The sequence below is a fragment of the Nannospalax galili genome, unplaced genomic scaffold, assembly GCF_000622305.1.
Source record: "Nannospalax galili isolate Female #2095 unplaced genomic scaffold, S.galili_v1.0 scaffold1096, whole genome shotgun sequence".
NCBI classification, from domain to species: Eukaryota; Metazoa; Chordata; class Mammalia; order Rodentia; family Spalacidae; genus Nannospalax; species Nannospalax galili.
The window spans coordinates 1,602,669-1,626,271 of record NW_008338289.1 but is presented as its reverse complement, the minus strand read 5'-3'; the positions used below and the strand labels follow the sequence as shown (position 1 = coordinate 1,626,271).

The following is a 23,603-nucleotide window of genomic DNA, read 5'->3' as shown; positions in this document are numbered from 1 at the left end:
CATCTCAGCCTTCTGAGCGCTGGGATTACACTCACACTCCACGATACCTGGCTTCAATGGTGATCTTGGATTTTTTCATAAAAGGTTCAGAATATTGTACTAATATACTAACACAAAGTAAATTTAAAAATACTTCCATTTTTTTTTCAAAAAACTCTAGAAAATAAGGGCCTGTGATTTCAGCTGGTCTCAGAGAGGGGAAAATGAGACCAGAGACGGTGACCACTGGGGACTTTCACCCTACAGGAGTGTCTACTTCAAAAAACCGGAAGTTGGAGAAAAGGTGAGAAAAAAACCCAGAAACCACTTTTTGCTTCCGGGTCCTTCTAGGATACTATGAATAATGAATAATAGTGTTCCTAGGCGGGCTCCTTCCTTGCAGGGCCTTTGGCTCCACCTGTTAGTCTCAGAGCTTTCCTGTCCTGTTGAGGTTTAGGCCTTTCAATGTCTTTTCTTCAGCTCTCTTCATACTGAGCCTCAGACTTAACTTTCACAGAGGAGACAGCCCATTTCTGTTTGGTTCTCAACACAGCATTGGGTAGGTCCTCATTTGCTATTTATTACTACTGTCACCTCCCAAGGTCATAAAAAAGAAAGCCTGACCTGAGGTCCCTGGTAAAGGAGGCCAAGGAGAGGAGCTCACAATCTGTTGGGTGGGATCCTGGATGAAGAACAACACAGGACTAGACCAAGGAGGCTGGAGCTACTCAGACCTGGCCACATCACTGGGGTTCTCTTTCCTTTTCCCTCCCTCTTCCAAGTCTTCGTTTATTTAGTAAAGTCTCTCACTCAAAAGGGAGGGAGTGTGGTATGAAATTAAGGGGATTACACATTATGACTTGAAAAATTTCGGTCAAATACTAGAAGGTGAGAGAATACTATGTCAAAGGAGTGTATTTATTGTTATGGTTAAATACTTTATATCCAGCTGTGACTTATAATCTAAGCTTTGCCCTTCCCCCGTCTCCTTCTTTGCAATCAGTCACTTTACAGTACTGCTAGGCAGTTAGTCAATCAGCTGGCAGTTTACTAGGAGGTTAAAGCTGACATTACTCCTTAAGGTCCTTCTGGGTCAAAACTACACAACTCATATAAACACATGCTATGATGTAACACCCCAAAACCAGAGAACCTAGCTTCTGGTTTTTAATATTTTTAGAACTCCTTCTAATTGTTTGTATTCACAACTGCTGCTCTAAGACGAGCCGAGCATATATACGGCCACTCAATTTCACAGGATGTAGGAAGTGAAGGCTATGCCCCTTTCTGGGGACAGACATAACGATGTAATTAGAAGCTTCCAGACAGGGCTAAACGTCAGACAACCAAGAGCCAAGTCTCCCATTTTCTGTTATTTCTGGTGGCATTGATTGCTGGGGGTCTTTAAACATGTGTTTCCACTTAAGATCAGTCTGTAAATCGGTGCACTGGTTGTGTCTTATTGTCTACAGAGTGTCTCTGTGAGGACACCTCACTGGCTTTTCTCAATATTGGCCAATCAAGAACCATGTCTGGAGCCAGATCCTCCCAATCCTGAGAGCAGCCAGGAAGAAGAGGGAAGTAGCAGGTGTCTGATGGGCAGTGGGGACCCAGGCACGCAGGGCAAGGGTCCTGTGTGCTAACAGGACCTAGAGGACAGCAGCAAACCAAAGAGAACTGAACTCATGCTAATGAGGCAAAAAAAATAGGGAATATTTTAGTATCCTGAAACTCCACTTGGGCTGGGCTACACAGATACCCCTCCTCTAATAATGTAGTTGGTAGCCTGAGATCCTTACCTACAGGTACTATGCACACACACCCCTCTCTAAGCAATGCACCTAGCAACCTGTTAGCAATCTAGGACCATCATCCGCACTGAGCTTCACACACATCCCTCTGAACAATGGAATAAGTTATTCCCCCTCTTAACAATCATCAAACTTTGACAGATTCTGTTCAATCATACTCCAGCTATGTCAGTGTATTAGAGTAGGAGGGGCAAAGCCAGCCTGAATTGGTTTAGGGTGTATGTGCAATAAGGCATACTTGTGTCTTCTGACTGAACTTTGAAGGAGAATCCCCTACTTACCTTCTTATCCCTGTGCACAATGGGGCATGCAAATGATTAAAGTCAGATATATCATGGGGATGCACAGTGAGCAAAAGTCTACCTAATCCAAGCCTGTCAATCAAAAGAGAAAGCCTCCCAAACTATGCCCCTAGTAACCAAACTCCTCCCTCTTCTAGACCCATAAAAAGAAGCCCCAAGCAATAACCTGGGTCCCCTAAACACTGACACTCATGTAGCCTGTTATCAAATCTTGACAGACAGCATATTCCTCTCCAACCTGTACTAATGTTTTGCTTTGAAAAAAGTATTATTGCTATGTTTGTAATCTGTGTGAGTCTCTATTTCAATTCCCTGAATTAGAGGACAAAATTCAGCTCAGACTCCAACTAGCGCTAACACTGAGTGAAGGAGAAGCAGAGAGTGGCAGTTCTCAGATGACCTGAGGTGCAATGTGTTTCTTCTCTGCCACCCAGGCTCAGCCTCACCCCTACCCCCAGGAACTGGACCTTGGAATGGACAGGTGGCTCCAAAGCCCTCATTAGCCCCTGCCTGGCCCCTCAGCCCTCACCTCGCCCGTGCTGTGCAGCTGCTGTGCGATGCGCCTGAGGTCATCCTCAGAGGCCAGGGGGTTCAGTTGGTCCTGCACATCGTACATGAACTGTTGCAGTGACATCAGCTGGTTTGGCCCATTGAGCTTCCGCCAGGAAGGCAGCGTGGAGATGATTTTCTCACATAGGTGAGTCATGGGAGGGCAGCCCTGCATGGAGTAGATGGGACAGATTAGCTACCATGCAACTGGGCAGCCACCAGGAGGGCTTTACTGGCTCAGCACTAGCACAGTTGTTTTAATGTTTGCCTTTAAGCAGAACCTAGTACTCAAAGATGAAGTCTGGTTGTAGCTTTTACATTCAACAGATGATGAGTCTTTACAATGTTTGAGGAAGTGTGGACTCAACCCATCAACTAACGTTCACCAGTGCCTAATGGTCCACTTGCATCTTCCCTCCCTCCGTCTCCACTCCTTTCCTCCCTCACTAGTAACTCTAGAAAATGGATAGGTTATGCATGGAGTGGGATAAAGAGTGAGAATCATGGTCAACATCAGACAGGATTTGAATCAGTAGATTAGGCATTCAAGGGGACTCTTGATGAAATGTCAGTAGATCAGTTCTCAGTTACTGGCACCAAATTGGTTTTTAACCTTTCAAAGTAGTTAAACAAGTCAACCTATGTTTCACATTCTCAGATAATCACAGATAATAATTCTAATTAGAATACACATACCACATACTGTATTGCATCGGTAATCACACAACCCTCCCAAATCACATCTCATGTCACCTAAATTCCACTCCCTGGTTAAAAAAATAAAAACCGCTGGGCATGGTGGTGCACGCCTTTAATCCCAGCACTGGGAGGCAGAGGCAGGCAGATCTCTGTGAGTTCAAGGCCAGCCTGGTCTACATAGTGAGTTCCAGGACAGCTAGAGCTACAGGGAGAACCTGTCTCAAGAAAGACCAAAAAAAAAAAAAACCTTTCAAGGATAAAGACAATTCATATGGGGGCTTCACCTGCCTCAGGATTTGGTGGGGGGAGGGGGCATGTGGCAAAAGCACTTGGTAATGCCATAACTAAACTCAAAGAATCTAAGGATTCCCTGTTGCCCTGTTGCCTGAGTGACGAGAATCTGCTCCAAATCTGGGGGCATTTCCTGGCCTCGTCACAGGCTGTTTGTTCCAGATCACAGCCTGCTGACATCTGGGACCAGATTCCCACTGGTCTGCCAGACACTCCGGTCTGGTGACTGAGCCATGGAGCCATCCCCATAGGAAAGCAAGGCTACTGAGGTGCAAGGACTGGCTTTTTGCTAGGAGACAGTCACCTGAGGATTTTGAAAGCACACATAGAACTAGAGAGTGGTGGAGGTTCAGGGCTTTAGAAGGGACATGGGTCACAAGGTAGCCTGGTACTCATCTCTCACCAAGTCTAGACTCAGTCCTGGACAGCGGGAACCTCCTGGGGCTGTTCAGCCACGTCCACCTAGGTGCAGTCTTTCCATTTAGGATGCATGTTTGTTTCTTACCTGTGTTGGGAAGCGATTTTTATATTATAGGTAAGGAATCCTTGATCTGTCAAATGGTCAAATGCACTGACCGTTTTCCTCAGTCTAGAGCACCTTTTACTTTATGTTTGCTCTTTTTTTTTTCTGATAAAATATTTTGTTTTCGAATAAATATACTTCCTTTGGAAACTTTCTTTTTTTTTTTTTTTTTTTGGTCTTTTTGAGACAGGGTCTTCTTGTAGCCCCAACTAACCTGGCACTCGCTATGTAGACCAGGATGGCCTCGATCTCACAGAGATCTGCCTGCCTCTGCCTCCTGAGTGCTGGAACTAAAGGCGTGTGCCACCACACCCAGCACTTTCAGGGTTTTTAACTTGATTCAAAAGGATTCCTCAGATGCAGGTATTTTAAAAACACATTCTCTGAAACTCTTGTTCAAGATACTGTTTTACATTTGTATATTTAAAAGCTTTAATCCATTAGCTTTTAGGCTATATCATGAGTAGGCCAATTCAACTTCCTTCCAAGCAAATAACCAGTTTTATGCTGGTTTATTAAGTAACCATTTTCCCCCATGAAAGTAACATCCTTTCCTTCCTTCCTTCTAAAGTAACTTCCTTCCTTCTTTCCTTCCCGCTCTTCCTCCCTCCCTGTCTCCCTCCCTTTCTTGGCCCGTGTGTATATGGCTGCATGTCCATTTACTTGCTTGTGTGTGCCTGCTTGCTGAGGCCAGTGGTCGATGTCCAATGTCATCCTCAGTTACTCTCCACCTTATTTTCTGAGACAGGGTTTCTCACTGAATCTGGAGCTCACTGATTGGCTGGCCAGCCAGCCCCAGGGATCCTCCTGTCACTGCCTTCTGAGCACTAGGAATACAGGTGTGTCCCTTCGTGCTTGGCTTTTATGTGTGTGCCCAAACTCAGGTCCTCACAATTGTGCATTAAGCACTTTATTGCCAGAATGATCTTTGTTTTCTACTAATTTCTATAGACAATGTGAGTTATGTGGACAACACTCTTTAAGCTGTTTACTTAATGACAGTGATTCTAGAGCTTTTATAATATGTTTTCTTCTTCCATTGTAATTTTAAGTTGAAAATTCTAATGTCCCCCATCCTACTCAGATACCGAGCAGAATTGTATTACATTTGTGTAAGTGGGAATAATGAACCACTCACTCATATTTTACCTGCAGCAAGAACAGTCTCATCCCATCTGTTCTCATCTGTTAGCACACATGGTTCAGAAAGTTTTGTTAGTATTTCTCTTTTCTGAGTTTGTTACAATAAAGCAGATTAGAGTTGCTTTTGTAATTTATATTAAAACATGTATTTACACAAGCCCTGGAAACTCTAAGAAATGATAACACTCTGAGTGGTCCACCACTGCCAGGAACAACCCTCCATCACCTATCCCTCCTCTTCTTGCTTTATTCCACAGCAACTGGAGAACAGCACATACATACAGATCCTAGTGTACTACTGTGTCTGCTCCTACTGTGGCTCTGGGCCCAGGAACCAAACCAAACTGAGGACAGCATGGAGAAGCCAATTCCCTGCTGGGTTCAGCAGTTGGGTTGGGTCCAGCCCCTCTGGTTGTACTCACAGAGATGATCTGACTCCGAATTTCTTGCAGGTGATTCCGAAGGACCTTAATGTCCTTAGACCCAGAAGCTCCTGCATCCAGCACAAAGAGCTTATTTGAGACGTGAAGATCATTCCCGAACCTAGGGCAAGAGCAGGAACTGCATCAGCCCGAATCAATCTCACCAGGTCTTCCCATGCAGGGAAAGAACTCCTACTGGCCCCAGAGATTGATGGGAGGCAAAGGGGTGTCCTAGTGACCCTAAAGAGGTCCCTTTGTCCCTGCCATCAGATGGACTCCCACCAGTCACTGTGGGTGCAGAGTGTAGGGAAGTCAGCGTGGTCTCCAAGCCACACACTTGGGCCGCTGGGATCTTAGCACAGGTGCAGGAACAGTGGTAGAAAGATGTCAGAGCCTCTGAATGCAGGAGAGGGGAGGCCCATGTACTTACCTTCCAAGGGAGGGAAGGGCATGCTGTTGATGGTGGAGGGCTCAGATCAGGGCAGAATAAGAAAGCTATGCCACTAATCACAGCAGTTAAGAGCGCTGGCTGCTCTTGTAGAGGACTCATGTTCAAATCCCAGCACCCACATTGTGGCTAACAACCATCTGCAACTCCAGTTCCAGGGGATCTAATGCCCTCTCCTGGCATCCTCAGACACTGCACAACACGGGTGACTTACATTACATACAGGCATACCACCCATACACATAAAATTAAAACAAAATAAAAAAATACTCATACATGACCCCATTTCATATCAGGAAGACAACAGCTATATATCTCGCCCTGATAATTCAAGTTCTGAGTTATCACCATACTGTACTATGGAGCTATGAGTTTCTTTTAAAAGATTTATTTTTACTTTTATTTGTGTGTGTGCGTGTGCGTGTGTGTCCTCACCTGTGTTTGGGTACCCACAGACGCCAGAATAGGGTGTTTGATCCCTTGGAGCTGGAATTACAAGCAGTTGTTAGCTGCCCAACACAGGTGCTAGGAATCCAACTCAGGTCCTCTGGAAGAGTGGCAAGTGCTCTGAACTCTTAAGCCAATTCTCTAGCCCTCAAGTTCAAACTTCCTAATGGAACCTTGGAAGCTGCTATGGTTTGGATGTGGTCTGTTCTCTAGGGGAGCATGTGCCAGAAGCTCTGTCCCCAACATGATTTGTGCTAATGGAACCTTTACAATGTGGAGCCCAGCTAAAGGTGGCTAAAGTCTAGGGTACTGGCTTACAAAGGGATCACCATAGCTTTCATGGCATCTCAGAGAGCCTGATCCCTGAATCTCTCTGGATTGTTTCTTTATGGCACCCACTAGCATGCCATTCACCAGGATGTGATGCGGTCAAAGGGGCCTCACAAGGACTGACGAAATGGGGCTTAGATTTTCTGCCCCTGAGATGCTTAGCTAAACACACCCTTTCTTTATCAGTCACCAAACTCCAGTACATTGTTACAGTAACAGAAATGACTAATATAGATTTCAAGTAAAAATTTGATTTACTTCTGGTCATTTGTGAGTGAAACAAAAGATTTATGCAGTAACAGTTCACGTGATAAACACTGATCTGATCCCTTCTTTTCTGTTCCATCCCCTCCTAAGTACAGAGTTGGTCATGGCCCTCCCACGTAATTTCATAACACACTAGATTGGGAAACACTGATCAGTATTGTGCTAGTCATGCAAAGAAAGAAAGCTACAAGAACTAACAGAAGAGGCCTCTGTACGGAGGTGCTGCGTGCAAAGAAGGGCTGGTTTTCTACCACGCGCTCCTGGTCTCTAGCAAGGTTTCTTGCATGGAACTCATTGTTTTGGTAACAATGAAAAAGTTAACAGAAGGATCAAAGGTGAAAGTGGTCACATGCCCTCTGCCCATCCTCACACCTGATCCAGTTCCCAGGTCCAGATGTTCACCTCACTGGAGACCCAGCAGCCGCCCTCACCTGTTCCTGATCTCTTTCAGCAAGGAAGTGTCCTTGTCGTATCCAAACTCGCCTCCAGCAGGTCGAGGGATATTCATGATGTCAGCATGGGTGGCCACCAGGACAACTCGAAGTGGGTTCTTCAGCTTGCCGCCGAATGCTGGGGAGAGAGCAAACCCTATGAGGAGGCCGGTCTTCTACCCGGCTGATTCTCCTGTCCAGAGGAGGGGATGTGTTGGTCTCATTCCTGGGCCACATATCCAGGTGTCATGCAACCTGCCCATAGACTTGGGGGCTCCACTGTTCAATGTGGCCCCCCACTCCTGAGCCTCCAGTAGGGCTCTCAGCAGATGGCCAGGACTGAATGGAGCACTGAGAGTGGCCTCTGATGCACAAGGGGGAGCAATCAGGCAACAGCCTTCACAGGACCAAAGAAAGCCACCTGAATGCAGCCACAGCCTAGAGAGAAACTATCTCTAATTCATAGAGACAGGGCGTCTCCTGATAGGGAGTGTTTAAAAGCAGTAAAATGGCAGCCCTGAGGGGGATCTGCCCAACTGCTTTTATGATCTTGGGCTTTCTAGAGAAACAAGCTGGCTGCAATCATCACCCTGGCCCAGGAATTGCTGCTTCTGTTGGCAAAGTCCATTCCATATCACCCTCTCCTCTAGTCCATGTGCTGTGGTCAGGTCACCTGGGCATTTTCTCCACAGTCAGGTGGGTCTGCAGATTGAGGGAGAGCTTGATCTGCTGATGAATGCCTGCACTTTCCCGAAGGGCAAAGGGGCCATGGAAGGACGGACCCCACTGTGTACCCAACAATGACTAAGAAGTGCTAAAGTACAGAGGGAGGTGAGAGAACCTTCCAGGCATGAAACCACAGACAAAGATCTCCCTGCCCATCACAGGGCCTGCAAAGGAAGCATCCGGTTTGGGGCGGGGGTCTCCAATCCAGAAGGAGAAAAGAGGAAGCTACAGCTCTGAGCCCCACCCTGCAGGGTCTGAGTGTAGCCAGCCACTGTGAAGGCTGCAGCTGAAGGGGCACAGAGGTGGAGCAGCAAGGCCTCACCCCATCCAGGGCTTAGCTCACCTATGGGCTCCTCAACCGGGACCAGAGACTTCAGGAAACTGAGCCAGAAAATCACTTGGTTTAGCTGGATCTCATAGGGCTCTTCCAGGCTGAAGACGATGACATGAATGGATGTGGGGTCATTGGCAGCAAAGTAGTCATAGCAGCAGAAGTACACGGGGTTTCCGGAGAACTCCCACACACTGAAGTCGCCAACTCCTGCAGGGAGGAAAGTAAGGACAGCGATCGCAAAGCACCCCACCTAATTTCAGGCCTTTTTAAAATTTTTATTTATTTTTATTTTATGTGCATGAGAGTTTTGCCTGCATTGATGTAAGTGCACCTGTGCATGCAATGTCCATGGAGACCAGAAGGTCATCAGATCCCCTGGAACTGGAGTTATGGTTGTTAGTCACTATGTGAGTGCTGAGAACCAAACCCAGGTTCTCTGCAAGAGCAGCCATCACTCTTGGACCATCTCTCCAGTCCTTCATCTACTATTTTTACTAGACGTCTGGGGATTCTGAACAGGGCTAATGACATGGCATTTGTCTGTGAGAGTACACAGAGACTTACATACAGGTCCACAGGTGCAACCCTCCCTTACCCCTGCCATATCCACACGTCTGTTCTCTTCATCTATGCTTGTCTCCCTTCCTAAAGACCTTCACTGAGATAGTGCCAGCTCTGTTTATAACACATTTACTCTAAACACCCTGAAGACGTACATGTGTGTTGTAGGTGTGTGCCTGGTAACATGTGTATGTGGAAATGTTTGTGTATAAATACATTGCTTTTTTTTCCCTCCACAAATATTGTTATATTAAAAAGGAGAAATCCAACTGGGGAAAGAGACCAGTCCTGTCAGGTCCCACAGGAACATGAACAGCACACCCAGAATCACATGATTTTAGACACACACATCCTCTAATCTGGCAGTTCAGCCTTTGTGCAAAGCTCTAGAGATAATAGGACCTCTAAGCACTGGGCACCTGATCTGCAGCAGAGGTTGGGGGTGGGGCAAGGGCAAGCTCTTCTTTCTCTGTGCTGCCTGGTCTGCTCCGTTTTGGGGAGCTCAGAGGACACACAGCCTTTAATGGAGGAATGCACAAGACTTTAATTCTAGTCATTGGAATCAATGGTTCTCAAACGGGGCCCACTAACGAACAGTATGGGCATCTCTGGGGAAGCCCAGGATCTAATGGTTCACAGCACTGGGGGGGCACGGGGTGCAGCAGTCTGTGCTGTTGCAAGCCTTCCAGGTGAGTCTCTCGGAGCTGCTGTTTAATAACCACAGCTTTACATAATAAGACTGAATGTCCTGTTTTTCAGTAGGTACAGGATAATCACAGGGCCTCAAGAGGCACGACCAACCTGTGGCCTATGGGCCACATCCCAGCATAGCTAGGAATACGGTCCAACACATTTGTAGATGCTAACATCGTGCCACTGTGTTGAAGGGTTGGGCACTCCTGGTAAAACATGATCCTAGCTGCTATTTTCTGAAGGCTTCCCCATGCCAGACGCGACACCAGGCCTTCAGGAAAGCCTTATGCTGTATCACTGTCCTGGCTATGGAAAAGGTATGGTTTGTCTCCACCTGAGGATTCATGTATTGAAAGCTTGTTCCCCAAAGAGTGGTATTAAGATGGAACCACTGAGAAGCAGGGCACAGAGGAAGGCCATCAGGAACACAGCCCTCAGAAAGGAGTAATGTCTGGTCTTGTTACTTTATTGCTCATGGGAATGGGTTATTATAAAAGAGCAAGGCTGGACCCTCCCTGCTCTCTGGCTTCCTTGCTTAGCACATGACCTGTCTTATCATGATTCCATCTACGGTGACACTGCAAAGGGGGTCCTCACCAGAGGATGAACTGATTGGGCCATCTGATGTTGGACTTTCACCCTGCTAATCTGTGAGCTTAAATAAACCTCTTTTCTTTATAAAGTACTCAGCATCAAGTATTTGGATACAGGAGAAGAAACTGAAATGGTATAATTGATCCTAAGGAGGGAGTTCACTGTTGTAAACATACCTGAAAATGTAGAATCAGCTTTGGAATTGGGTAACGGGCAGAGATTAAAATTGTTTTTGAGAAGCATGCCACCCCTCCCATCTCAGGCCCAGGGGCCTAGAGGGACAGAATGATTCCAAGGAATGGGACCCAGGTACTCCTCCTGGCTCACTGCCCAGCCTCCTCGGGATTCTGATCCCTGCTTTATGGTGAGACATCCTGGCTCTTCCAGCCATGGATGTGTATGGCTCACTCTGTAGCATCCATGTGGTGCTGAGTCTGCAGGTACACAGAATGCTCAAGAGCAGGGGGTCATGGCAGCAACCACCACGATCTCAAAGAAAGGCCCGGGAAGCCAGGCAGAGGCCTGGCGCAATGGCACACCTGTGGAATAGACTAGAATGCCTAAGGAGCAGCAGCAGGTGGGGCTAAAGGGGGGCAGAGCCTCTAGCATCATGCAGCGTCAGAGGCGGGAGGCTGAGAGAGCAATACAAGGCTCCAGACTGGAGCTGTAAGACAATGTCTGCCTTGCCTGTGTCAGTTCTATGCTGGGCCAGCTATGCTTACCATGCTCCTGTGTCTCCCTTTCAGAATAGGAACCCTTACTTTATCCCAGTCTCACTACTATATCTTGGGGAAGTAGCTGACTTGTTTATTGACTTAAACAAGTTCAGAGCTGGAAGGAAGTTGCCTTAGTCTCAGATGAGACTTCAACTTTTTACTTTAGTATTTTTGAAGCAGGGCCTCACTCTACAGCTCAGGCTGGCCTCGATCCTACAGTGATCCAACTGCCTCAGCCTCTTGAGTGCTGGGATTATAAGTATGTGCCACCATGCCTGGCTAGGGCTTGGACTGTGAGTGATACTGAAATGAGTTAAGGTTTTGGAACTTGTGGAAATAGAACAACTACATTCACTCTGTGAGATGTGAACCCTGAGAGCAGAGATAGAATGCGATGGTCTGGATGTGGCTTAGCACTAGAGCCTTGCTCTGTTAGGTGGGGGTATTAAGAGGTGGTGAATCCCAGATGTGGTGTCTAGTGGCAGGTGGTTAAATGATTGGACTGTTGCACTGAGAAGGAATTAATGCTGGTCTCTTGTAATGTTTTAGGTCTCATGAGTGAGTTGTTATAAAGATCAAAGCTGGCTTCTCCATGGAAACTGGACCAGAAGGTCTACCATCATGCCATCAACATGAAGTGACACAGCAAGGGAGGCCATTACCAGGGTCAAACTGATGGAGTCACCCATTTTGAATGCTCAGCCTCTAAGACTGTGAACCCAATCTCTTTTCTTTAAAAAGTACAAAGCCTATGTTATTTTATTATAACATCAAGACAGCAAACTAATACAGATGTAGACACTGATCCCTTCTCCTAGGGAAATTAAATGTTTGTTCTAGGCCACACAATGAGGTAGGAGTGCTTTCAAGAGGGAATTTGGTAGTATTGGTGTTAACTTGATCTTTGTCTCTAAACTGCCTCCCAACTAAGGTTGGAACTCCTGGTCCAGTAATTTGGGACTACTTGGGAGCTCTGCATAGATGACACAATCGTTTGCTGAGAGAAGGAAATCTTCCCTGTGCCGACTTAAACTTTATCCTTTTTATATGTTTGAGCTAAAAGAACATTTACTGGATGTTGTGCGCGCTTGTCATCCCCACACTCAGGAGGAGCTTAGGGAAGGAAGATGAGGAGTTTGAGGCCTGCCTGGGCTACCTAGTAATACCTTGTCTCATAAATAGATAATAGTAAAATACTGAAAAATTTGCATCTAGAGAAAGAATCCCTATGTCTATGTCACAGCATTAGGGACAACTAGTGATACGTTTAAAAATCACCTTTCTCACACTTCTTCCGTCACACTATGAAGGTCTGTGTTTCACATGCTTTCCCCTCTAAACAGGCACTCAGTTCTACTTTTCAGAAGGTACTGGTCAGTCCATCAGTCATTTACTAAGTGAGTGTTTACTAGGTGCTGACAATCTTATCTCCAGGAGTGTTAGCCAGCATGGTTTAGCCCTGGGTCACCCCAGAACTAGTCAGCACAGGCATTTTGTTGGATGTGACAGATACTGCCTGGGACAAGCTCCCTTTGGGGAATAACTTGAAGCCTTTTCCAGGGGAAACTTGAGTTCCTTCCCTTTGGGGAAAGTGGGGCGTACCATTCAAATAAGCATTCTGGATGTCGATGGCTTTGGTGGACTGGTCATCAGCTGAGCAGTGCAGGTGGTGGGATGGCGCCACAAACACCTCCAGCATCCCTTTGGTGAGGCCTGGCTCGAACATCATGCTCCGGCTCCTCACGCTCACATTCTCACAGCCAGGGTACAGGTTGTTAATGCTCACGGAGACTGCAGGACAAAGAATTAGGACTCAGGACATGAGTAATAGGAACATCCAAAGGAGACAGCAAGGGCAGAGACAGGTCCAAGGAAAGGAGCGGCAGCAAGATGGGAGGAGGTTTCGATCCATATGCAAACAGACATTTTACACATATATAATGAAATGTATTATCCACTCCGGTAATAAAACTTGGTCGGAAGGAAAGTAAGAACAAGACCATATAACCTTTAAGAGCATTGTGGCTGATATCTCAATGTATTTTTCTACAGATCAAGATTCCAAGCCTCACAAGGCCTTTGGGGATCCCCAGGAGCATCTTATGCCCTGGCACCTGTGTATGGGAAAACCAGTTGTCAGTGGTGGACATGGTTACTGGCCTAGGGGCTCCAGCTAGCAGAGAAGGGCAGGGAACACCTGGCATGTGGCCTTGATTCCTGTGCCTCTGAGCTGTACCACTAAGATAAGTGTTCCTGGTGCGGATAAACGGTTAGGACAGGCTTGTATACGGTAGGATGAAAGCACATGGGAGCAGGCTGGAATCACAGAACACTTTGTTAATTTTAGTTTTGCTAATTACAACTGTCCCCAGTGGTAACAAGAGGCAGATTTGGAGAACCCATTTTGATGTCAGGGTCATTAGCAACTTCCTGGGCAGGCTGCTCTGTGGTGAAGACAGAACAGCCTGTCAAGAGTTCCTCTCATGAGGCTGGAGGTTTCTCTCTATCCCGTAAAATTCAACACAACAGCCACAGCCTCCAATGGGCCACAGAGATGTGTGGCAATCACGTGACAAGCAGGTATGAGGTTCACTGGAGGTCAGGTCTCTACCAGCTCCTGTCACCCCAGTGACAGGACCCTCTGATGCCACTCTCCACACCAGGGGCTCTGAGGATTCCTCCATCGGTGGTGGCTGCAGCCTCTCCTCGCCCCACCTCCGTAGCAGTATCTTGAGTGAGAGGGCTGCCGGGGATGACAGGCAGAGCTGGGAGCTGCTAAGGGCATGGTAGCCTCACTCCACCTATGAGGATGTGAGCCACATCCTGTGCCCTGGCTGGGAGCTTAGCCTTCACCTCCAGTCACCCGCAGTCCACAGTGACAGAACAAAGGACTCTCTCACCCTGTATATGGATGGACCCGAGGGAGTACAGAACACAACCCCCACCGGAGCTCCTACCTGTAGGCTTTGCAGCCAGCGGTGATGGTGGGAACCGGGTGGAGTTGGTAGAGGAGAGTCTGGGCCTGCGTCTTCGGAAAAAGCTCCGGAGCAGCCCACACTTGAGAGATTCCACCAGAGTGGATTTCCCGGACCCCGAGTGGCCAAACAGCTTGAGCTTGATTCTTGGCTGGAGGTTCTGTGTGGGTCGGAGCTGCTGGATGAAGAGTCCTCGGTGTGTGTCCTGAAAGGAACAAGAGCCTCCTTGGTCATGGCAAGAGCAAAGCCCTGAGCAGACTGCACGGGCTGGTCCGCACATTCTCCTAGTGTGAGAGATACATTTCTTTCCTGTGTCTACTGAAAGTTTTTAAAAATAGGTAAACATAGAGCGTGGACGTTACCTTTCTCAAGTGTGCAATTCAGGGGGTTTCAGTACACCCCCGTGGTGTTAGCCATCATCTCACCCCAGAGCCCTTCATCTTCCCAACAGGAACACCCACCCCTTAGCAGTCAGTGCCATTCCCCTCTGCTCAGACCCCCACAGCTGCTGCTCTGCTCTCTGTCTACCAATCTGCCTGTTTCTGTGGCATTTGCATTCACAACAAATTGGGCGGAGCACCTGTGAAGCATCAGGTTAGACATGAATAAGAGGAACCCTGTGAGACTAGCTTGGGGCCTGTTCCTCTTCATGGAGAGTCTGGAGTGTGGGCAGTACTGTCATGGTAAGAGGGCAGCTCCTCACTGGACTGTGGGTTAGCTCCTTGAGAGTTCTATCATGGCACATGTAGGGCCTATTTTCTTTTAATATTTTATTTATTATTTCTATTTTATGTGTACGAGTATATTGTCTACATTCATATAAGTGCACCTGTGTCATGCAATGCCCAGGGAAGTCAGAAGAGGGTATCAGATCCCCTGAAACTGGAGTTATGGATGGTTGTTAGCTGCCATGTGGAGCTGGAAATCACACCCAGGTCCTCTGCAAGAGCAGTCAGTGCTCTTAAACTGCTGAGCCATCTCTCCAGCTTGCAGGGCCTTTTTTCTATTTGTGTGACAATTATAGTTCCTTTCACAAGAGAGTGGAGGAGCAAGTTTGAACGTCCTGGTTCTTCATGGCTCTGCCTCACCACAAGGGGGCGGAGTCTACCGTGTGGGAAGGACTTGTTCCTTGAGGGGACTGTTAGGGTGCAAAGTAGTGAAGGCATCACGAGAGATGAGACTCCCTGCAGTGGAGGGGCCGAGGACACAAGAGTCTTCCCACTATTTTTCTTGGACCTCTGGAGAGAACCGTGAGTCTCTCCATTCATTCATTCATTCATTCATCCACAAACATGATATCCCAAGTGCTGAACTCAGTGATGAGAAGTATTAAACCTAGAAGGTGATTAGATCTGTAACCCTGGGGTAACAACCATATGAAAAAACTGGCCTCAGGTATAATATAACTGCCCTAGGCGGGATGGTGTTGTCAGGGTACATAGTATATCCAGAGAGCCCATGCCAAGGTCTACGCAGTCCAGCATCCTTCATGCCACTTGGTTTCATCCTGTCCTCACACACTTCTTCATCTCCACCATTTCTTGCCTGCTTCCTAATGAGGACCTGTTTGGAGCTGTTCCATGTAACTTGAGGTTTCTTCCTTCATCTGGATCCCTCTGCTGTAGCCTAACTTCTATGTATCCCACAAAACTCATCTTGCCTGTCATCTGCAAGCTTCCTTTCCAGCAGCCTTGCACATGTATGGCTCTCCATTGTGACCCCGCCAGACTGAAGAACAGTATGGAGATCTATTCTCCAGACCAGGAACCCACTGCAGGACAGAGATGGCAGCCCAGCCCAACATACACAGAATGGTTAACAACCATCTGGTACAGGTCAGAGGACATGGGCGCAAGGACATCTACTGAGATGGCACATCTGGCTGGACCACTTTCTCCAGTTCTAAATTCCAAGATACTCATTCTCTGTTGGTTTCTTCCCTGTGAGCCACTGTTACTTTTCCATTAATTACAGTGTGGTTTGCGAACTCATACCTCCCCTGAAAGGCTCCTATTTTCCTACCTCTGATTTCTATTTCTAGGCTGCAACCAGTCTTTCTCAGCAGGTGACACTGCCCCTGATGGGCACTTAGAAAACTACGGCTGTACTTTCAGTTTCCACAAAGTGGGGGTGTTTGGGCACTGGATGGTAGATGTCCCAATAAGGTGTGCACAAAATATCTCCCATAGTAAAGAATATTCTGGGTCCCCGTGACTTCTGAGCACTTGCTCCAAGTTTACATGGGAGAAAATTCCTATTTACTGTTGGAGTGACTTTTATTTTACCTTGCAACCCCAAAGTTAAGATTTATAATGTAAACAAGCTCATGCTCCTCTTGTGACCTAGGCATATGACTTCAATCCTCAGGACCCCTCTTTACCCTTCACCCAAATAATGTATGAATGTGCATATGCATGCTTTACACAACAAAGTGCTGAAAGCATGTGTTGGATAGCTTTAGTGTCAACTTGACACACCTGGGTTGAAGGAGCCTCCATTGGGGAATTTCCTCCATAGGACTGGCCTGTGGCCATGTCTGTGGGGCATCTTCCTGATTGTTGAGTGATGTGGGAGGGCCCAGCCCACTGTGGGTGGTGCCACCCCTGGGCAGGTGGGCCTATGTTACATAAGAAAGCAGGTTGAGAATGGGCCAGGGGAGCAAGCCAGTAAGCAGTGTTCCTCCATGGCCTGTGCTCCAGCTCCTGCCTCCAGGTTCCTGCCCCGAGTTCCTACCTTGGGCTCCCTGATGAACTGTGACCCAGGAGATGTAAGTCAAATAAACCCTTTCCTCCCCATACTGGTAGTGGTCAAGAATATTTTGTCACAGCAATGAAGAAACAAACTAAAACAAAGCAGCATGCTTTTCTCATTGCAAACAATGAAACGCAATGAGTGTGATATTCTAGGCCTAGGGATCAGAGAGCAAGAGTCTCTGATAAGGGTGGGTCCTGACTTCTACTTCCCCATTTCATGTTGGAGACACTTTTTCAATAAAGAATGAGTGAAGCCCTTGCTGGGGAGCACAGTTCCAGGAGGCATCTGAAGGAAAGAGTGCTCAGCAGTTTGGGTCCACTCTTGGTCTTAAAACGGATGCTAAGGGTAAGGCTGTTTCTTTATTAAGACGTAACTGTAGCGTGGCTTAGAAATGCCAGAGTTAGGATCATCTCAGCTTAGGACTTAGCTGCATTTGTACCAGAAAGGTTGGGGAGCACATGTTTTAATATTTCTTGAGTTTTCCAAGATTACAAATATCTTATAAATTCATAGCACAATATTATTATTTTTATTGCTTTATCATTTATTTTTGGGTGCACATGTGTGGACACACGTGCCACAGTGCCAATGTGGAAATCAGAGGACAATTTTCACGAGACAGCTCTCTCCCTCCACCATGTGTGTCCTGGGGACTGAGCTCAGGTCTTCAAGCTTGGTGGCTGACTCCTTTACCTGCTAAGCCATCTTGCTAGCAGGCCCTATTTAAATTACTATTTTGTCTTTATGTATTGAAACTGCTAGTGTCCTTTATTCTGAAACCCTGAAACTATGCTGTTCAAGCTACCAAACCAACCATCCAATTGGCACCTACAGTAATTGCTCTCAGTAACTACAGGGCCGGAGCAGACTCTGCCTACCTTACCAGTATCATGACCCATGTCCTAAAATTTGCACATTGAGACACATCATACTTTATTATAAATATTTCTCTTCAAAGTCTGTCATCTCCCAGCTAGAGACATTCTACTGACATTCTACAATTATCTGCATAGATGCACTCTTTTGTTCAGACTTCATTTCACAACAGTGAAATGACATTAAACAAAGTATGATGTGGAATGCTGGGGTGACTTTGGTTGGAAGCCATGTATGCTCCTCTGCCTTTCAGGTGAGGAAACTGAGACTCAAAATAGCCCAAAGCTTTTGCCCAAGGACATGAAGCAAAGTGAAAATTGACCAACAAATCTACCCTTCCTAGAAACTGAAAGGGAGGTGATAGGTTCCCTAGAGGCAAGGGGAGAAAGGACCAAATAATGACATGCAGACTGAAGGCAGAATCTCAAGCTGTGTGCTACAGGTTCAAGAAGACCACATGAACCATTCATAGCCTGCAAAACATAGCCCCACCTGGGCACTGTCTCAAACACAGTGTGGCTGTGGGGACTTCTAGAATAAAATGAGAACCCTCCTCCGAACGCATTTCCATAGGAAAAAAAAATATCACTCAGCACTTCATTTGCATTTTGATTCATAGGCAAGTCCATTCACTGTTGGGTGCAGCTGAGCAGCTCCTGCATCTCATGCAGTGGGGCTAAAATTCCTTCTGAGAAGTGCTTTCTTAGGCTGAGGAGACTTAATCTGGAAGAGGCTGCTGTCATCTCTGAATCGCACATTCATAAGTGACTCCTCAAATAATAAATGTCCTCAACAAATCTCGTCTTATCCAAGAAAATATTGTTTCGCGAAATTTACAGCTTGAGTGTTACGAGGCCCGTGAATTCAGATGATGGTGTAAGCAAACATACATTCTTACTTTTCAAGTGGGGACTGAGGAACATCAAGAAGAATTTCCAAGGAAAGGATCCATGTTATCCCCCCTCCTGCCTCTGTCCAGGGCCCTTGGGGCACCTTGGGCCAGGAAACAGTGACCTTGGCAGAAAGGGATCATTTTCCTTCATCTGGGTTTTGGGAACATAAGCCAGGACTCTCGCAATCAAGATAGGTGGAAGCACAACTTAATTTTGGAAGGCAAGAAAAAGAAAAATATCCTCAGCTGTCCTCATGACTTCGTCCTGCAGGAAGACCCTTTATGGAGAATCTCCACACAAATGAGTTTGACACAGCTTTCCCCTGACAAGCTCCTGGCATCTCTCCATAGGCAGTTGGCACATTTTCACTTCTTGCCACTAGATGGCAAGAAGGGGCAAGTTGAGCGGCCCAGAGGCATCTCCCGGGTTGAGCAGTTTTCATCAACCCAGTGAGATCTGCTTTCCTACCCAAAGGAATGGCTCCAGGCCAGTTCTAGACGATGCTATGAATGTTAATTTATTTGGAAGGAAGCACAATAGCCCGCCACACTGAATATTTAACTAAAGCCATGAGACTATCACAGCCCAGCCTGGCCCATTAAACACCCCTGGGGAGCAGCAAGCTGGGCACTACATTTTTCTCAGGCCCTATGATATTCTCTAGTGTCCATCTCTAGTGTGGGTGTGACTGGGACACACACAAAGCCCAGGGCATCACAGATTGAGTGAGCACTCCTAGGGTAGCCTGGGCCCAGTTAGAAAAGAGAACACAGCTCCCAACTCCGAGGAGTCCAGAGGTCTGAACAAGACCTTCCAGGTGGTTGTGAAGGCAGGCTTGTAGAACAGGTTACACTCATCTGTTGGTGAGCTTTAATCTCTTGATTTAAGTACTTGCATAGGAATGGCACTCTATTTGTTTCACGGCCTTGGCTCAGAGTAGCAGCCTGCACAGCCCCAGCCAAGCACCAGCACATTTTGGTAGTCAGGGCTCTGTCCCCTGGCACTGACATCTCAGCTTGAGAGGTCAGAGGGAACACTAAACATCAGGCAAAAGCTCACACCTGCCTGCCTCACCGGCCTGGATCAAACCAAAGTCATCCCAGACCTGGAGAACTATACCTGCACCAACCTGCACCACTCACTGCCTGTACCAAGCCAGAGCTCTTGCCCTGAGCCAGTCACCTCCCTTCCTGACTGCTCCACTGGGCAGGACCAACTCTTCACCGCCTCAGGCTCTTTGCACTTACTATTACCTCAGCCTTCATCCTGTCTTTCTTCAACTGGTTCCTTTCTCTTGTCCTTCACCTGTCATTGTCAATGACACATCAAAGGTGATGATTAGTTAGTGAACATGCCCTCTACCCCCAACATCATATCTTACTTCATGCTACTTTAATGTCCTGCCAAGTACATACATGGGGAGTGGGGTGTGACAATGGGGCAGACAACAAACCCTTCTGTAAAGGGCCAGATGGTCCTCCGAGGCACTCACTCAGTGCTGCCCTGTATGCAACCAACCACACAGAAGAGAAAACAAACAGGTGTGGCTATGTCCCACTTTACAGAAATGGGTGGTGGGCTGGTACTGACTTCTAAGCCATGTTGGCCAACCCTCGACTTGCTGATACTGTCATTTTCGTCCTTGCTCACTGGCTGGGTCTTCGTTCCACCACAGTATGCACGTCCACCACAGTATGCACGGAACTCATCCTGGCACATAGCAGACCCTGTGCTATCTTCTAAACGCAGGGAAAATAACAGGCTTTGGGAGCTGCACTGCTCTTTGGAACTCTGGTGCACCTCTGGGTTTCCAGTTTCCTTTCTTCTAGCATCTTCTCCCCCCAGCAATTTAGCAATTTCACTTTCTCATCAGGGAAGATGACTAAACCTGAGCAGGCTGACAGGGAAGGCCTTACGTAATCTGGAGGAGCCAGATAAGGAAGCAGAGAAGCCGTGTGGCGGATACAGTTAGTGGCCGATGTAGTCAGCCCCAGATGGAGGGAGTGCACATTCTCATGCAAACACTGTTCACTCCCGGTGAATTTTAATTCTGGACCACTCCCAGTGTTGTCCAAATTTCCAAAATATTCCTGGGTATGTCTGCACTGTCTTAAGCTTGGCAGTAAAGAAGCAGGATACATTAATATTGTCATATAGAAAAGCCAATTAACATGACAGACAAATCAAATAAAATAGTTCAGGCCCTCAGATTCCTGACACAATTTTTTTTTTTTTTGGTCTTTTTGAGACAGGGTCTCCCTGTAGCCCCAGTTGTCCTGGAACTCAGTAGGGCTCACAGAGATCTGCTTGCCTCTGCCTCTGCCTCCCAAGTGCTGGGATTAAAGGTGTGGGCCATGCCCAGCTTCTTGATACTATTTTAACATGAGCTAAAGACGGGGCTTCTAGGGACAGTGAGAATGGACCTCAAGGCAAACTCCCTGTGGCTATGACTGAGTCCTTTCAGATGAGGAATAGCCGGTTTGGCTAGGCAAGCAGTCTGGGCAGGTCAGGAGGTTTGAATGGGGCTCTGTTTCCTGGTGGGAGCTGCACAGGACAGAATGGAAAAGACAATTTCCTTGTTGAAAGATGGCAATTACCAGCCACAATGTTCCCATTTGAAGGATTTGCCGGTTCCTGTGGCGCAGATGTTCTCACCATGTCTGACTACAGAGCCCAAAGTGATGCCAACCAAGTTGGGAAGAGATGCAGGGCGGCGAGTCTCAGAGACAGGACCAAATGTTCCAGCACCCCTGCGTACCCAATCACTCTATATTGAACTAGGCCACTGCAGAATCCATACAGCTCAGCCCCACCTCATATTCTTCCTTATTTTATGGTCTAGCCTTGGCTTGGGTTCTTGCCAGAAAGATAGCTCCTGCAGGCCCCTTGAATACAAGGGTGGGAAGCCCTGGGCCTGTGATGTCCCTCAGTGCGTAGTGATGAGCACAGTCTCCTCAGTTCTCCTGTTGGCCGTTCCTGTTGGCCTCTACTAGTCCATGTGACAAGACAGCTTTGGTTCTATTTCCATAGTCCAGTCCCAATCACCTCCCCATCAAATGTTCAAAACCACACTCCCAGTCAGTACAATGACAGGCGAACACACAGGAGGTGATTCCTTTAACTGTCTGTGAGGAGATCAAGTGGAATGGAGAGTGTATTACTTACTTTTCTGCTTCTGTGACAGAAACACTGACCAAAGCAGGCGAGTCTCATGGTGGGGAGGCATGGTGGCAGAAGTGGCTGGAGGAGGAGCCAAAGCTAAGCTCTCACATCTTCAAGCAGACACAGGAAGCAAGAGAGCGACTGGAGGTCCAGCAAGGCTTAAGAACTCTCTAAGCCCACCCCTGGTGACAATGCTTCCTCCAGCATAGCCACATCTTCTAAGACCTCCCCAAACAGCAACACCAACTGGGGACAAAATGTCCAAATACTTGGAGCTTATGGGGGACATTCTCATTCAGAACACCACAGCGAGGCAAGTGAAGGAGGGCAGACACCAGCTCTCCAGGGTACTGACCTCTTCCTTGACTGGCTCTCCTGAGGGGAAGGGGGAAGGCCTGCAAGAGTTCGAGAACTTGTGGAGGTATTGTCTTGGGTTTCACAACGAAAGAGAGGAAGAGATGCTATGACAGAAACCTGGAGATCAAGATATTCTGCAAAGACAGGGCCCCCTGCCACCCACCCGCAATGCCCACAGCACCCTAGTAAGAGACACTGAAGAACATGGAGGGGAGTGACAGGAAAGCATCAGTGAACACTCTTGTGGACTGTCCCCTTCCCTCTAGAGCCCCCACTGTCCTCTGATTTCTGAAGTCTCTTTCTGGGTGAGCCAAAGATAACTGCAAATAAATGCATTACCCTGTCTTTCTCTGCAGGTATCAGTCACTTCTGTGGCAAGCTGTCACCCTCCTTCCTCAGTCAACAAGGTTGCTACTCTTGACTTCCAAAACCAAACCTCAGAATCAGATGTTTCCAAGGGCTGCTGGGTTATTTAGTTTGGGACTTATTTTCAAACACAGAGAGATCCGAACAATGACTGAACATGATTAGCAGGGCTGCTTCTCACCTGGAGGCTGAAGTTGACAGCCACGGAAGGCAAAATGACTGCTGTTGTACAGGAATTCTAGAAAACTCTGCCTGCCTGAGGAAACAGAAACCTGGGCTCACCTCACTGGGAGGTAATCTGACCTGCTATAATATAAGGTAGAGTGTCTCAGGAGAGACTCTGAGGTGTCCCCATACTGGCTGGGAACGCACATGGCAATGGCCCTGTGCCCAGAGAGGAGAGATGCTACCCCAGATGAGCATCTCTGAGCATCTCAGCACTGTACTAACCTCCTGCAGCAACATCCTCTGAATCCTGGGGAAGGGAAACGAGAGTGTCAACCACACATGACTCCAGGGTCCCCACCACAGCTGCCATGATTGACACCCTGAAGTCTGCTCTAAGAATGCTCTTCAAGGTGCCAACCACAAAGGCAAACATGTGGTGCTCACTGTGTGCAGTTGCTGTTCTCAGGACATTACTTTCCTGTCCCGGTTCAGGCCTCACTACCATCCTGTGAGGTAGCACCTCCCTGTACTAGACACAAGGGGATACTGAGGCACAGAAATGGTAAGCAACAGGCTAGTTCATCCATGGAGAACTTGGCCAGGTGGGATTGGAACCTAGGCCACCTGACTCTGAGTCTGTGCCCCTGTCTGCTCCCCTTCATTTAGCCTGAGATATCTCCTTGGATTCAAGATGCAAGGTGGGGCGGCGGGGGGGTCTTTGAATCAGAGACAGAAAAAAGAACCATTCTTTGCCTTGATCTCTCCTTTAGAGGACAGAACTCGTTG

General features: G+C 47.4%; 1 protein-coding gene across 4 annotated transcripts in view; it reads right to left on the bottom strand.

Annotated features, from left to right (window-relative positions):
• Dapk1 (death associated protein kinase 1) overlaps window positions 1-23,603 on the bottom strand; it is a 207,803-nt gene that overhangs the window by 4,060 nt on the left and 180,140 nt on the right. For all 4 annotated transcript variants that reach the window (XM_008833093.2, XM_008833095.3, XM_008833094.2 and 1 more), the window contains exons 20-25: window positions 14,224-14,446; window positions 12,869-13,057; window positions 8,712-8,909; window positions 7,643-7,781; window positions 5,720-5,840; window positions 2,622-2,810 (exon numbers count right to left, since the gene is read on the bottom strand). In XM_008833093.2, coding sequence (XP_008831315.1) covers window positions 2,622-2,810; window positions 5,720-5,840; window positions 7,643-7,781; window positions 8,712-8,909; window positions 12,869-13,057; window positions 14,224-14,446 — 1,059 coding nt within the window. The remainder of the gene's footprint in view (window positions 1-2,621; window positions 2,811-5,719; window positions 5,841-7,642; window positions 7,782-8,711; window positions 8,910-12,868; window positions 13,058-14,223; window positions 14,447-23,603) is intronic.